Below are 16,810 nucleotides of genomic sequence, written 5' to 3'. Positions count from 1 at the left end.
ATTTGTTGTGATTTAGGGGAGAGCTGTCGGTCGCGCTTCTCACGGCGCCATTTCCGTGACGTCACTCCTCAAAGCAATTCTAATTAATGAGAACTCCTGTTGCAAAAAATGCCAGTTATGTCAAGAAAAATTACTATTCCACACCTTTCTCTTTTAAGGATTGCTCATTCTACCATATAAAGATGCTAGAAACCACTTAAGGGTAAGAGTTTATCTATTTTCATCATTTACCAATTAGTTTGGTCTACATAGGGACTCACATATCTGGCAGTTGGTGCTGGCTGCAGGTTAGGAATGATTCTCTCTCTCTCTCTCTCTCTCTCCCCCCCCCTAATCTTAGTGGCGTAAAGGTGAAGACCCTTCTTTTCTTCCCTGTAGAAGATTTGCTTACATTCCAGAATAAAGATAGGTTCTTTCTGTCTCTCTCTCTCTCTTTCTCTAGAAGGAAGGGTGAGTAACCCTATAAAAGATGAGACTTTCTTAATTTCTCTGCTTTGCTTTAATGCACCTACCCACACATGTAGGTACCATCAGGACCTTCACTTCATGATACTGTGGGATTTGGATTTGGGGAAACAATGACTATGTGAAATAAATGGTCTTGATCTTTGTTTGACTCTCCTGTCATGTTTATTGCAAGTAGGATAAAACTTAGATCCTTCAGTTTCTAGTTTAACAATGGGAGATACTTTTGTGACCATATTTAAAAATACATTCTAACATATTGAACAAGGAAAAAGAACATAAGCATTGGCAGCAAAAACTGCAGGGAATAGGATATGAAGGGACACAGTGACTGATCTAGGAAGATAAGTGATCTCAAGTAGAAACCAATAAGTAATAAAAATGTCTGAGGAATAGATTAATTTTGAAAAGAGAGGCTACTAGGAAGTATTCTTAGACTTCTACATATTTTCATAAATAAGGAGGTTGGATTATTCCCTGGGATCTCTAACACAAGGTGAAGGGAACTACATTTTGAGGAATGATATGTTGGTTAGCATCTCCGTCCAGCACATCCTAGAGGTACTGAAACAGTACTGTGTCTAACAAAGTACAGTAGTCTCTCCCTTATCCATGGAAAAATGTTCCAAGACCCCCAGTCAATGTCTGAAACCACAGAGAGTACCAAATCCTATACATACAAAGTTTTTTTGCTAGAGATACATAACAATGAAAAACCAATTTATAATTAGGCAGGGTAAGAGATTAATAACAAAAGCTAACAACAAAATGAAATAAAACAATATAGTGTAATGAAAGTTAAATGAATGGTTTGGGGGCTATTATTAAGTGTGATAAGACTTACTTGAATACAAATACTATGATACCACAACAATCAGATAACCCAGACAGTTCAGGCAGGTAGCGTATGTAGCATGGACATGATGGACAAAGGAATGGTTCACATCCTGAGTGGGAAAATCTACACTATGGAAGATTTTATCACACTACTCAGAATAGCATGTGATTTAAAACTTACTAATTGTTTATTTCTAGAATATTTCTTTTAATATTTTTGGACTACAGGTAACTGAAACTGTGGAAAGCAAACATGTATAATGAGGACTATTCTACAGAAAATTTATATTCATAGATGCAGCAGGAAAATCTTGTTTACATAGTGAAAGTAGGCCCTGGCTGGTTGGCTCAGTGGTAGAGCATTGGCCCGGCATCTGGAAGTCCCAGGTTTGATTCTCGACCAGGGCACACAGGAGAAGCATCTATCTGCCTTTCCACCATTTCCCCCTCTCTTTTCTCTCTATCTCTTTTCCTCTCCCAAAGCCAAGGCTCTATTGGAGCAAAGTTGTCCCGGGTGCTGAGGAGGGCTCCATGGCCTTTGCCTCAGGTGCTAGAATGGCTCCAGTTGCAAGAAATCAATGGCCCAGATGGGCAGAGCATCAACCCCTGGTGGGCATGTTGGGTGGATCCCAGACAGGTGCATATGGAGAGTCTGTCTCTCTGCTTCCCTGCTTCTCACTTCAGAAAAATACACACACAAAAAAAAGAAAAAGAAATAGTGAAAATATATTGGGCCTGGCTGATTGTCTTAGTTGATAGAGCCTGACATATGCATGTCCCAGGTTCGATACCCAGTCAGGACACACAAGAGAATCAACCATCTACTTCTCTACCCTTACCAGTCCCCTTCCTCTCCCTCTTCCCCACCTGCAGTCAGAGAATTGACTGGTTTAAGCATTGGCCCTGGGCACTGAAGATGATTTGGTTGGTCTGAGTGCATCAGCCTCAGGTGCTGAGGATAGCTTGAATGATTCCATCGGCCTCAGATAGGGTTCCCAGGGAGAGGATCCTGGTCGAGGTGCATGTGGGAGTCTATCTCACTATCTCTCCTCCTCTCACTTAAAAAAAATTGTAAAGGTATAAATTTAACATGATTCCAAGGTTTGGGTTTATACTCAAAGGCCTATCACTATCAGTTCACTCCTTCTTTAACTCTTACAGTCATGGCTTCATGACATACTGATTTGAAACATCAAATATAGTTTATGTTTGTCTAGTTTCCCTTTGTACCTTTATTATGACACCAGCTACAAACATTATGATTTTTGTATATGTTTGTCTTCATCATTATATTTTGAAGCTATGGAATTCAGAATAATGTCTTATTTATATGGACCTCAAATTATTTATCATATAAATAATGTATTTTGAACAGAATAGGCACTCAGTATTTAGTAGAATCAACTAATTCCTTAAATGAGCATACCATGTAAAAGTTATATTGCAGTTTTTTATGAAAAGTTAATAGCCCACATTTTTTTCTTCAATTAAGTAACAACAAACATGTTTTTCATGGTGTAACATTCTTCATAATGACATTGTCTACCCAGATTTAAAGCCTATCATGTACTGATCATTTGTATTAATACAGATAGTAAATTATTTAAATGGCCCAATACTGATGTAAAGCCATATGAAAGTAAAGCAGAAAAACTGTAAATTAAATTGCCATCTAAAAATCTTCCTTTATCCAGCTCCCAAAATTGCCATAGTACTACATGCTTTTGTCCAATGACTTTACCATATTTGTCTGTCTTCTCTCCAACTGCATCAACTGTGCCATCTGGATGAAGACGGACAAACCCTTGAGTAAGCCTGTTGTAGAATTGAAGAGTATTACCCTTCATAAACTTCCAGCTTTCTGCAGCCCACTAAAGAGAAAAATAAAACAAAACACCAATATGAAAAGACAAAGGGAAGAAAGTTACCAATAAACATCCCTTACTAAACATTATATATTGTTTTTTTTTAACACATCAAATAGCTATTTGAACATTGTTTGTACCAAATAATTTAAGGACTAAAGTAAAATCTTACCATTTCCTTTCTGTTAAGCTCTAGCTTCTGCCCTGAGGATATAAAGAAAAGAGGACCATTAATTTCAGCAATGTCATGGTTTTCTCTATCATCATAAAACAGAGTTTTTCAAAAAATGTGTGTACATGTCACTTACTTGCAGAGATGATACTGTTATCCCTGGCATATAGTTCTCTGACAATTTTACCATCATCTTCCCCTTGATCCAGCCATCTGTGGAAAGAAAAGTGTACTGAGGATATTCTGGCTTTCCATTTACACTAACCATGTGGAATTATATAATGAAGCCAGAAATAATGGATAATGGAAATTGAAAAAAAAACACATAGGTATCCAGTTGGCAAAAGCAGAGTAGCAAATGGAAAAGGAAATGCTTAAAATGACTATGAGAGTGCAGGGGAGGTAGAAGAAGCTACTAGCAAGTAAGGATAAAATATGGTTTCCCTTAATGAACAGGTGCACTATTCAATCAGTTTGCCTAGGTCATACATTTTTTATCCACTGGAACAATTATCTTATCCTGCTTTTTTCCTACCAATTAGAGTTCAAACAATCTCAGTTATTTCATAAAGGACTATTATTGGTTACATGGGAAAAGAGGCAGGAAAATGTTGAAAGAGAGAGCAAATCTATCACAACTATAGGGAAAATAATTCGAAAATCAAGGTCTGATGACAGTGGGTCAGCAATGTCCTTGTTTTATAAAAAGCCAAGTGCAACATTTGTTATATACATTTATTTTTGAAACAATTTGGGACCTAGTCCAATGGGAATATATTTTCTTAACAGAGACTTTCATTTTCCTTACTAATATGTAAAGAGAAATTATATTTTAAAAATCTATCTTAATTTCCCAAGAAACATTTAAATTTATACCATCAGGAATGATGGTAAAAAAAAATGATGGTAAATATAATGGATATCTTTCTAAATAGAAGGATCAGTACCTAAAATTAATGTTCAAAAAATTTACCCAGCAAAGTACAAATAACAAAGAATAATTGAATTAGCTATCCATTTCTCCAGAACTTGGAACTGACTAGTGAAATGAATTTATTCAATGTAAAAGCACACGTACAAACCTGTGACAGAAGAAGAAATATTCATGGTTGGTTGTGGGATCCTTAATTACAACATCTTCAAGAAACCAGCCATTTCCTAGAAACAAATTAAAGAAAGAAAAATGTGGTGTGAATATGTATGGTCCACGTATTACCTGAAGTTTTGAGAAAGAGTCGTTTCCAAAAATATATAAAGGCCTTGGGTACCTTTAAGCTTTAATATCTCAAGTAAAGACATAGAGAAGTAAGCTCTAAGGAGCCTTTAAAAATATTTCTTATTCATGTAACAAAAGCACAGTATATTTCAAGGCTTCATGTTTTATTTTACATATTTCAATGTGACTTTCCAAATAGTTAAAAATAGAACAATTCTCAAACTGCTCTTGATTTCATAAGCATATTTCTAATCTTGGACATAACATCTCCCAAATAATATATATCTGAACTATTTCCAAAATACTTTTTATTTCTTGTATTTATAAAGCTAAAGAGTTACAAAGTTCTTATATCTGTTTTGATAAGCTAGAAAATGAATAGTCATTCAGAAATTCTATCCAAGCACACAGACTGAGCTGGTACACATTGTAAAATATGCCATCAAAATATGCAGAGTTAGAATAACAATCGGAGACAGTGAGGTGCCCTAGGGCAAAAGCCCTGAGTGAAGAGCCCAGGGGCCTCTCTGGCTCATACTGAAAATGTTGCGTGCTGGAAACATCAATACAGCAGAATAAGATTCAGCAACAGAAAATGTTTAGAGTCTCAGAACAGAAGTTAGGAGTCAGCATGTTCCCTGTCCTTAATTTCAGCCCTTGAAAACTTCTTCTATCTGCTTCCTTGAGTTATTTGTACTGGCTAATAAATATCTGAGTAAGGCTGGAGACAGGGTTTCAATCCTTTGGTCTTCTGATCAGGGCTGTTGCCTCTTCTCCTAGTAGTTCATTGTTATCACTACAAGTGATGCCCCATGTAAGGAACAGGAACCAAACAACAGGTTTGCTACTTCAAGTAGGTCATTGTCATCACAACAACACATGAAAGTAATGATCTTAATTTAAATGATTAATTTTACACTAATATTCAAATTAGAATTGGTTAAAATACAATTTAATTATATTTATAGATAAAATAAAATATTTTAACTAATTATAGTGGTTTTAGCTATACAAAGAGCCAGCTCAAAATATATCCTCCTTTAATTAAGAGTCCTTGACTTGATGAGTTAATACTTTTCAACTGCTGGATAAAAAACTCTTTAACAAAGAATATAAGGGTCTTCATTGCCTGATCTTTCATTACTTTTCAACTTCATCCCTCATCACATACTCCCATCAATGAACAATGCCAAACTCCTGATATTACCTAGATCAGTGGTCCCCAACCCCCAGGTCATGGACTGGTACTGGTCCATGGGCCATTTGGTACCGGTCCGCAGGGAAAGAATAAATAACTTATATTATTTCCGTTTTATTTATATTTAAGTCTGAATGATGTTTTATTTTTTAAAAATGACCAGATTCCCTCTGTTACATCTGTCTAAGACTCACTCTTGATGCTTGTCTTGGTCACATGATACATTTATCCAGCCCACCCTAAAGGCCGGTCCGTGAAAATATTTTCTGTCATTAAACTGGTCCGTGGCCCAAAAAAGGTTGGGGACCACTGACCTAGATCAATGGTTCTCCAGCTTTAGCATGTATCAGGATTACCAGGAGGGATTGTGAAAGCACAGACTGTTGGGTCCCATACTGAATTTCTGACACAGTGAGGCCTAAGGTGACTAACTGTTGAACCAGGTTGCAGAGGACAGAGAGGTTTCTCAGGATGTGAGATCTACAATGCTAAAACCAGGCCAACCCCAAGCAAACCAAAATAATTTATCATTATAAAAAGACCCAAAGAACTAAATTTTTAACAAGATTCCAGGCAATGCTGATGATCCAGGAATCACATTCTGAAAACCTCTGCCCTCAATTGTTAATATTCATGATTCTATGCCTTTATACATTCTGTTCCCTTTGCCTGAAGCATCATCCCTCAAAATGCTTTATTTCACTTCATTCGTAAATGTTACCAAAAAATTATGAATAACTTGCCTCCTTTAAGAAAAAATAACATATTACCAGAATTCTGAAATGGGTTTTACTTTTTTAATATTTTATGTTGAATTTATTGGGGTGACAGTGATTAACATAATTATACAGGTTTTAGGTGCCGAATTCTACAACATATCTCTGTACACCGTACTGTGTGTTCACTCCCAAGTAAGTCTTCGTTCATCATCACTTATCCCCTTTTATCCTCCTCCACCTCTCTTCCCCAGCAATCACTACACTGTTGTCTGCATCCATAAGGGGTTTCTTGGGTTTTTTTTGGTCAATCACTCTACTCCCCTCACCCAGTCCTCCACCCAGAAGCTGTCAGCTGTCTTTACGTATGAGTCTGTCTCTATTTTGCTTGTTAGCCCATTTTCTTCATTAGATTCCACATATGAGTAAAATCATATTGTTCTTGTCTGTCTCTGACTGGTTTATTTCTCTTAGCATAATGTTCTCCAGCTCCATACATGCTGTCACAAAATTAAGGTTACCTTCTTTTTTTATGGCTGTAGAGTAACCCATTGTCTAATCATAGCTTTTCTATCTGTGAGCTACTGAGAAATCTATAAAAAATTCTTAAAAGAGAAGGGTATTGACTTTTTAAATTTTTATAAATTAATAGGTTTAATTAGTGATTAGTTTTAATATATTTATATAAAAATATATTATCTACTTTTATAAGAAAAACACATTTTCCCCATATGTAAGAAAGACCCAGGTCTCCCTCTCTATCTTTCTCTTCCCCTCCTGCAGCCAAGCCTCCATTGGAACAAAGTTGGCCTGGGTGCTGAGGACAGTTCCATGGCCTCCACCTCAGGCGCTAGAATGGCTCCAGCTGCAACAAAGCAACACCCCAGATGGGCAGAGCATCGCCCCCTGGTGGGCATGCTGGGTGGATCCCAGTTGGGTGCATGTGGGAGTCTGTCTGAGTGCCTCCCTGCTTCTAATTTTGGAAAAATACACACAAAAATAAAGAAAAGAGAGAAGAGAAGAGGAGAGGAGAGGAGAGGAGAGGAGAGGAGAAGGGAAGAGAAGAGAAGAGAAGAGAAGAGAAGAGAAGAGAAGAGAAGAGAAGAGAAGAGAAGAGAAGAGAAGAGAAGAGAAGAGAAGAGAAGAGAAGAGAAAGAAAAAATAGAAAGACCCAGAACTGCATTTGAACTAGAGAAGATGCTCTGGCCAGTTAGGTCATTGGTAGAGTGTCAGCCCAGCACATGAAACTCCTGAGTTTGATTCCTGGTCAGAGCACACAGGAGAAGTGACCATCTGTTTTTCTAACCCTCCCCCTTCTCTCTCTCTCTTCCTCGTACAGCCATGACTCAACTGATTCCAGAGAGATGGCCTCCACCAGCTGAGGATGGCTTCCTGGCTTCAGGCCTCAGTCACTAAAAAGAGCTTAGTTGCCAAACAGAACAATGGCCCAGATGATCAGAGCACCTCCCATAGGGGGCATGCCGGGTGGATCCCAGTTGGGATGCATGTGGGAATCTGTCTCTCTGCCTCCCCTTTTATCACTTAATTTAAAAAAGAAAAAAAATCAAAGTTCTGACAAAAACCAGGTTGTTCAATAGAGGATTAAGCAGGAAGAACAGGAGTCAGAGTCATATAAAAATCTACTGAAATGTGCTACTTTCTTACACAATACATATAATAAATAGTTTATATTATTCAAAACATTATTTAGCATTTAATATATTTATTTTGTATTGTTCTGGTTTTAAGAAAATGGATAAAAACGTAGTGAAACTGTGTCTAACTCCAGCACATGCTTTAAAAAAAAAGAAAAAAAGATAACTTGGTCTATACTTTTTCTTTTCATTATTTAAAAATTAAATTTAATGACATGACATTGATCAATAAGAGTACATAAGTTTCAGATAAACATTTTGATAGCATTTAGAGTATTAATTGCATTGTGTGCCCATCACCCAAAGTCAAATCACTTACTGGCACCATATATAAATATTTAACCCTCTTTACTCCCCTTCCACACACACCTCTGGCCACTTTAACCACTTTACTTTTACCTATATCCATGAGCCTTAGTTTCATATTCCATCTCTGTGTGAAATCATATACTGCTTAGTTTTTTTAATTTACTTATTTTACTTAGTATAGTGCTCTAAAATCCATCCATGTTGTAGTAAATGGCAGTGGACTATCATTTCATTTGGCTGAGTAGTATTTCATTGTATATATATACCACATCTTCTTTATCCAATTCTCTATTGAAGGACACTTTAGTTGTTTCCATGTCTTGGCCACTGTGAATAATGCTGGGTAGAACATGGGAGTACATATGTCTGTGAAACAATGTTTTTAAGTTTTCTGAGTAGATGCCCCATGAAAGAATTGATGAGTTATATGAGAATTCTCTTCTTAATTTTTGAGGTACACACATTCTGTCTTCCATAATGCATGAACCAGTTTACATTCCTACCAGCAGTGAATAATAATTCCTTTTTCTCCACAGCTTTTCCAACACTTGTTATTACCTGTCTTGTTATTGATAGCCAATCTCACAAGTGAGGTGGTTTTTTTATTGTAGGTTTGATTTGCATTTCTCTAATTACTAGCAAAGATGAGCATCTTTTCATATATCTGTTGGCCATTTGTATATTTTCTTAGGAGAAAGGTCTTTTCAGGTCCTGTCCCCATTTTTTAATTAAATTACTTGTTTGTGGTTGAGCTTAGTGAGTTTTTTAAATATATTTTAGATATTAAATCCTTGTAAGAGCTATTGTTTGTGATATGAACCACATTTGGATGGCTGTCTTCTTCTTGTTGTTTTTTTTTTTTCTTTCTTTCTTTCTTTCTTTTTTTTTTTTTTTTAGGAAAAAGGTACCTGGGAACATTTTTTTAAATTTTATAATTTTATTTAGACAATTTTAACGGGGTGACATTAATTAACTACAGTACATAGATATAGAGAAAACATCTCCAGATTATGTTGACATTCAATTACGTTGTATACCTATTACTTAAAGTCCAATTGTCCTCTGCCATCTTTTATTTGGTTTTTTTTTATGCCCCTCACTTCCCACCACCATTTACCTCTCCTCCCTTCCCATCCCCCTGGTAACCACTGCACTTTAATCTATGTCCATGAGTCTCAATTTTGTGTCCCATCAATGTCTGAAATCATACAGTTTTTAGTTTTTTTTTAGTATAATGTTAACAAAGTCCATCCACGTTGTTGTAAATGATTCTATGTCATCATTACTTATGGCTGAGTAGTATTTCATAGTATATATGTACCACATCTTCTTTAATCATCTATTGAAGAGCTTTTTGGTTGTTTCCAAGGCTTGGACACCGTGAACAGTGCTGCGATGAATAGGGGGCTGCATGTGTCTTTATGTACCAATGATTTAGAGTTTTGGGGGTATATACCCACTAGAGGGATTGCTGGGTCATACGGTAGTCCTATTCTTAATTTTTTGAGGTACCACCATACTTTCTTCCATAATGGTTGTACTACTTTACATTCTCACTAAGAGTGAATGAGGGCTCCTTTTTCTCCATATCCTCTCCAACACTTATTATTACCTGTCTTGTTGATAACAGCTAATCTAACAGGTGTGAGGTGGTATCTCATTGTAGTTTTGATTTGCATTTCTCTAATAGCAAGTGAAGATGAGCATCTTTTTATATATCTGGTGGCCATTTGTCACAGATTATTCTTGTTTTTATTTTGATCTTGTTGGAGCTTTTACTTGTGATTTTGTTTGGTTTTGTGTTTTTTTGTATCGGGTCGAATAACCCTCTTTAGTATTTCCTGAATTGGGGGTTTTTTTGTGATAAATTTCCTCATTTTCTCTATATTTGTGAATGTTTTTATTTCCCCTTCATATTTGAAGGATAACGTTGATGTATATAGTATTCTTGGCTGGAAGTTTCTCTCTTTTAGTACTTTAAATATTGGGGTCCACTCTCTTCTGGCTTGTAGTTTCTGCTGAGAAATCTGATCATAGCCTAATGGGCCTTCCTTTATATGTTATACTCTTTTTACTGGCTGCCTTGAGGATATTTTCATTGTCATTGGTTTGTGATAATTTCATTATGATGTTCCTTAAAGTAGATCTATTTGGGTTAAGGTAACTCGGTTTTCTGTTTGGTTCTTAGATTCAAGGCCTAATTCTTTCCACAGGCTTAGGAAATTTTCATCAATTATTTGTTTGAATATATTGTCCATTTTTTTTTCTTTCCCTTCTCCTTCTGATATACCCATTATTCTTATGTTGCTCTTTCTGATGGTGTCAGACAATTCCTGTAGGACTCTCTCTTTTTTTTTAACTTGTGAGTCTCTCTTCTCTTCTCTTATCTGTAGTTGCCTGCCTTCTATTCACTAATTCTCTCCTCTATCTGGCATGTTCTATTAGCTAAGCTTGATACCTTGTTTTTCAGTTCATGTAGTTTTTCATCTCAGATTCCTTTTTATGGTTTCAATTTCCTTAGTGAAGTAATCTTTTTGTTCATTAAATTGTTTTTTGAGCTTTCTAAATTGTCTTTCCAAGCTCTAATGTACTTCACAGAGTATTTTTCAAATTTTCAATTTTTAATTTTCTGTCATTTAACTCCAAGGTTTCCAAGTAATTAAATTTTTTTCTAGAAATTTTTCATCATCTATCTGAGCTACATCTCTGTCTTTTGTATCCATGATATTTGATTTCCATTTCATTAATGGCATTTGAGAGTGGTATTGTTACTAACACTAATAGATAATTAAAAAAAATAAAAATTGAAAAAACACAGTGAAAACATAAAAGTTCTATAATGGTAAGTGGAACAAAAACTACAGAAAACAAGGAGCAGGGACTAAGAAAAATAACAAAAGGGAAAAAATAAAGTAAAAAACAAGCAAAATGCCACAAAGAAAATATGAGTCAAAATATAATAATTTGATGATAGATGATGATTGAATGAGAGAAAAAGAAAAAGAAAAAGAGAAAGGAGAAGAAATGGGAAGAGAGAAGAAAGAAAAAAAGGAAAAATACAACAACAAAAAAAGAATTAAAAGTTTCTGAAATGAAATCCTCACAAAAACATGAATGAAAAATGTAACAACTATGGCTAGTGAAGTTCAAAAGGAAAAGGAAAAAGGAAAGAAGATAAAATGACCAAAATGAAATTAAAAAGTTATAAAAATGTATTTTTTTCCTAATTTTGAGAGGTAACATCTTCCTTTTTTTTTTCCATCAGGTAGCACTGTACTACAAGTTTTGCCCTAGTGGGGCTCTTGGGCAGAGGTCTGTTGGTGTGTCACTGTGGCAATGACATAGGCTGGGCCTCAGTCCTGTTGGTAGGTGGGGCTTGCTAGGGCTTTAAGGCTCTAACAATGGCAGTCTCAGTTTTCCAGGTGCCTCTCCCCTATCCCTCCCACCTGAGCTAGCAGCCTGGGGACTTAGCTGTGAGATTGGTCCCAGCAACTGTCTGCAGAGAAAGAGGCTCTAAGGGCAGCCAGGTTCTTCATCCAGTACCACTCAAAGCACAGTTCTGGGTAAGACAGTGGCAACCAGAGCCACCAGCAAGAGCAAGCACTGCTGGGAGCCAATTGTATTGTAGATCAAGCGCCTTTCTATGGGCCTGTAGGCAGATCTAGCATGCCTCAGTGCACTGTGGGTCTAATCTCCACAGGTTTCTCCTTTGTGCACTGTTTGGTAGCCTGCAGTAAGCCACGTGTGTCTAGTTCCCACTACTCTAGCAATGCACACAAAGGCTTGCAACTAGCCACTCAAGCACCCAGTGTTTTCTTGTTTTATTGTGAATTTCTTTTGTTGTGAAGAAGTTGTTTAGTTTAACATAGTTCTATTCACTTATTGTTGCTTTTACTTCTCTTGCCTTTGGTGTCAAATTTACAAAATGTTCTCTGCAGCCAAAGGCCCAAGAGTTTAGCACCTATGTTTTCTTCTATGTAATTTATTGTTTCAGATTGTTTCAGGTCTTTGTCCAATTTTGAATTAACTTTAGTGCATGGGTACATGATGCAGTCAAGTTTTATTCTTTTTCATTTGGCTTTCCAATTTTCTCAGCACCATTTATTGAAGAGGCTTTCTTTTCTTCATTATGTGTTTTGGCTTCTTTGTCAAAGATTATTTGTCCATATATATGTGGTTTTGTTTCTGGTCTCTGTATTCTATTCCACTGGTCTGTATGTCTTTTTTTTCTGCTAATACCATGCTGTTTTTAATATTGTGGCTCTAGTATAATTTGAAGTTAGGTAGTGTGATACCTTGGCTGCATTCTTTTTTCTCAGGATTGCTTTGGCTCTTTAAGGTCTTTTATGATTCTATACAAATCTGGTGATTTTTGTTTTATTTGGTTAAAGACAACATTGAGTTTTTAATGGGGATTGCATTAAATTTGTATATTGCTTTGAGTAATATGGCCTTTTTAACATGTTGACTTTTCTGACCCATGAACATAGAAAAATTTTCAATTCATTGTCTTTTTCAATTTCTTTTAATAACGCTTTTTAGTTATCAGTATATAGGCTCTTCACATCCTTTGTTAAGGCTATTGCTAGGGATTTTTTTTCTTGTTTTTGCAATTCTAAACAATTTTATTTTTCAGTTCATTCTGAAGTTTTATTCTTGTTTTACAGGAAAATAGTAGATATTTTCATGTTGGTTTTGTATCCTGTGACTTTACTATATTAATTTACTGTTTCTAATAGTTTTTTCTGTGAAGTCTTTGGGGTTTTCTATATACAGGATCATGTCATCACAAAAAGTAATACTTTTTTCTTTCTCAATATGGATGCCCTTTATTCCTTTCTTTTGCCTGATTGCTCTGCCTATGACTTCCTGTACTATTTTGAGTTAGATGGAGAGAGTAGGAAGCCTTGCCTTTTTCCTGATTTGGAAATAAAAGTTTTCAGTTTTTTACCATTAAGTATAATATTGGCTGATGGATTGTCATATATGCCTTTATTATGTATAGGTACCTCCTCCTATACCCACTTTATTGACTTTTAAATATAAATGTTGTTGTATCTTCTCAAATACCTATCTGCATCTATTGAAAGGGTCATATGATTTTTGTCCATTTTGTTGATGTAGTGTATTACATTGATCAATATATTAATACTGAACCATCCTTGTGTCCCTGGGGAACAAATTCCACTTGATTGTGATCTATTATTTTTATTTTTTACAGAGACAGAGAGTGAGTCAGAGAGAGGGATAGACAGGGACAGACAGACAGGAACGAATAGAGATGAGAAGCATCAATCATTAGTTTTTCATTGCGCGTTGCAACACTTTAGTTGTTCATTGATTGCTTTCTCATATGTGCATTGACCATGGGCCTTCAGCAGACGGAGTAACCCCTTGCTGGAGCCAGCAACCTTGGGTTCAAGCTGGTGGGCTTTTTTTTTTCTCAAACCAGATGAGCCCACAACTCAAGCTGGCGACCTCGGGGTCTCAAACCTGAGTCCTCTGTATCCCAGTTCGATGCTCTATCCATTGTGCCACTGCCTGGTCAGGCTCTATTATTTTTTAATGTATAGTTGTTTTCTTTGTTAGTACGTTGTTTAGGTTTTTTCCATCTGTATTCATTACAGATACTGGTCTGTAGTTTTCTTTATGACTTTGATGGCCTCATAAAATGTGTTGAAGAGTATTGTTTCTTCTAATTTTTGGAAGACTTTGGTAAAGATATAAACCAAATCTTATTTAAATGTTTGGTAGAATTCATTAATGTAACCATCTGGTCCCAGAATTTTATTTTTAGGGAGGTTTTTGATAGTTGTTTCTGTTTCCTCCCTAATTATGTGTCTATTTAGGTTACCCATTTCTGACTCAGGCTTGGAAGGTTGTATAGTTTTTGAACCTTATCCATTTCTTCTGATTGTTGAATTTGGTAGCATATAATCTTTCAAAGTGTTCTAGTATGATCTTTTGTATATCTATGATGTCTACGGTAATTCTCCTCTTTCATTTTGGATCTTGGTTATATGTGTCATTTCTTTCCTTTCCTTAGTAAGTCTAGCCAGCTGCTTTTTAATTTTATTGATCTTTTCAAAGAATTAGCTCTTTGTTGTATTAATCTTTTTTTTGTTTGCTCTTTAATTTAGTTCTAGTCTCATTTTTATTACTTCCTTTCTTCTGCTGAATTAGGGTTGCCTTTGTTCCTCTTTTCCTAGTTCTTTAAGATATGATGTTAGGTTGTTTACTTGGCATCACTCGTGTTTCTTGATATAAAGCTGTAATGTTATGAACTTCTTCCTTATTATTGCTTTTGTTACATCTCAAAAGTTTTGATATGTCATGTTGTAATTCTCATTTTTCTGTGTATATCTTCTGATCTCTGCTTTTATTCCTTCTATATGACCCAGCCATTTTTAGAAGCATGTTGTTTAATTTCCACATTTTTGTAGGTTTCTTTACTTCCTTTTGGTTGTTTGATTCTAATTTCAGAGCCTTATTGTCAGAGAATATGGTTGGTATAATTTCAATCTTTTTTAATTTGTTCAAGCTAGATTTTTGGCTTAATATATGGTCTACCCTGAAGAATGATTCATACACACTGTAGAAAAATGAATAATCTGATGTTCTTGATGAAAGTTCTGTGAATGTTTATTATGTCCATCTGGTCCAGTGTGTTTTTTAAGGCTGATATTTCTCTAACGACTTTTTGTTTAGATGATTTGTCTATTGTAGTCAGTGGTGTGTTGATTCTCCTACTATGACTGTATTTTTGTCTGTTTCTTGTTTTAGTTTTTCTAGCAGACGTCTTAAATATTTTAGTGCTCCCTGATTCAGTGCATATATACTATAGCATGTTATGTATTCTTGACAGTGTCCCCCTTATCTTTATGAAATATCCATCTTTGTCTCATTACCTTTTCTATACTGAAGTCAGTATCATCAGATATAAGTATGGCTATACCCATTACTTATTTCAGTAGGCTCTCTGAAGAGCTTCTTCCTCTCTTCTTCTTCTGAAATACCCATTATTCTTATATTTCTCTTTCTGATAAAGTCAGACAATTTTTGTAGAGCTCTCTCGTTTTTTAGAAATTCTTGAGTCTCTCTCTTCTTCTCTCTGTATTATCTCTAGTTGCCTTCCTTAAATGTCACAGATTCTCTCCTCTATCTGGCCTGTTCTATTAGCTAAACTTGTTAGATCCTTTTTTAAACTCATATATTGAATTCTTCACCTCTGCTTTTAAAGTTTCAATCTCCTTGCTGAAGTACTTATTTCTGTTTATTAATTTTTTTCTGAAATCATTAAATTACTTCTCATTGTTTTTCTTGCATCTCACTGAATATTTTCAGAACTCCAATCTTGAATTCTCTATCATTTAACTCCAAGGTTTCATGTTATTTGAGATTGCTTTCTGCAAATTTTTCATTTTCTACCTGAAATGCATCTTTCTGGGGAAGCCATGGTATTAGTTCTTTTATTTTTTCTGCCTGATGACATTTGAGAATGATATTATTAAAATATCAGAGAAAAAGTGATGTCAGAGAAATGGTGCCATGAGGAGTGCTCCTGATAGCTTTCCCCAAAATTTCAACAAGTTCTACAACCAGAGACAGAAAAATCTATCCCTGGAGCCTCTGGAAGTCCCACACACAGAACAAGATGGTATGATTGGGCAAAAACTTGGCTAAATATATAATCAACCCTAAAGGTAATAAGATGAAGGACAGAACACTCCGCATTTCTCATTAACCTGAGCAAGGGCTGCTTTCACTTGAAACTGAAAGAGAGTGGGGGCTGGGGGCATGGATGGAGTGGGTTGGAGCACAGATGTTCAAAGCAAGGAAAGAGTGTGCCTGCAGCGACTCAGTCCATGCAAGCCAATGCTAGCGCCAGACCCTGGCAAAAGTGGGCGAGCGGCGGCCACCATTACCCACGATATCCAGATGTAGGCACCCATGTTCCCAGACAGAAGGGCAGGGTCAGATGCTTTTGCGTTGGCTGTTACCAGAGTCTCAGTGAGGTCCCTGCTCCCCCAGCAACAGCACGTGGGGATTGCGCAAAAGTGAACTTCCCTAAGCCCAGACTTCTGAGGGCGGGTGGGTCGCCTCACCCAGCCATTCAGGCTAACATCCCGGTGAAGAAAAAATATAGAAGCGCTGGGGGAGGGGTATGCAGGCAGCTAGTAGACTGTCTCTGGAGTAGATCTGCAGATCCAACCGTTGAAATTAGCTTAACCCCAGTCTGCTTACTGCCCAACTGGCTTACACGGCTCTAGTTGACAGGGTCTCTCTCAGATCAGCCATCTAAGACAAGAGATGTGATATTTTTTAGTGCCTCTTCCTCTGCTTGTAGGGGCGGGGGCAACTTCCGGTCAGCCAATAC

The 16,810-nt window shown here is 36.3% G+C and overlaps 1 protein-coding gene across 1 annotated transcript in view; it reads right to left on the bottom strand.

Annotated features, from left to right (window-relative positions):
- RP1 (RP1 axonemal microtubule associated) overlaps positions 1–16,810 on the bottom strand; it is a 413,345-nt gene that overhangs the window by 300,492 nt on the left and 96,043 nt on the right. Inside the window, exons 9-12 of the mRNA XM_066266133.1 lie at positions 4,422–4,497; positions 3,476–3,552; positions 3,340–3,371; positions 3,044–3,173 (exon numbers count right to left, since the gene is read on the bottom strand). Coding sequence (XP_066122230.1) covers positions 3,044–3,173; positions 3,340–3,371; positions 3,476–3,552; positions 4,422–4,497 — 315 coding nt within the window. The remainder of the gene's footprint in view (positions 1–3,043; positions 3,174–3,339; positions 3,372–3,475; positions 3,553–4,421; positions 4,498–16,810) is intronic.

This window comes from Saccopteryx bilineata, chromosome 3, assembly GCF_036850765.1.
Source record: "Saccopteryx bilineata isolate mSacBil1 chromosome 3, mSacBil1_pri_phased_curated, whole genome shotgun sequence".
NCBI classification, from domain to species: domain Eukaryota; kingdom Metazoa; phylum Chordata; class Mammalia; order Chiroptera; family Emballonuridae; genus Saccopteryx; species Saccopteryx bilineata.
Note: the sequence above shows the minus strand (reverse complement) of the source record. Positions and strands in the feature narration are given on the sequence as shown.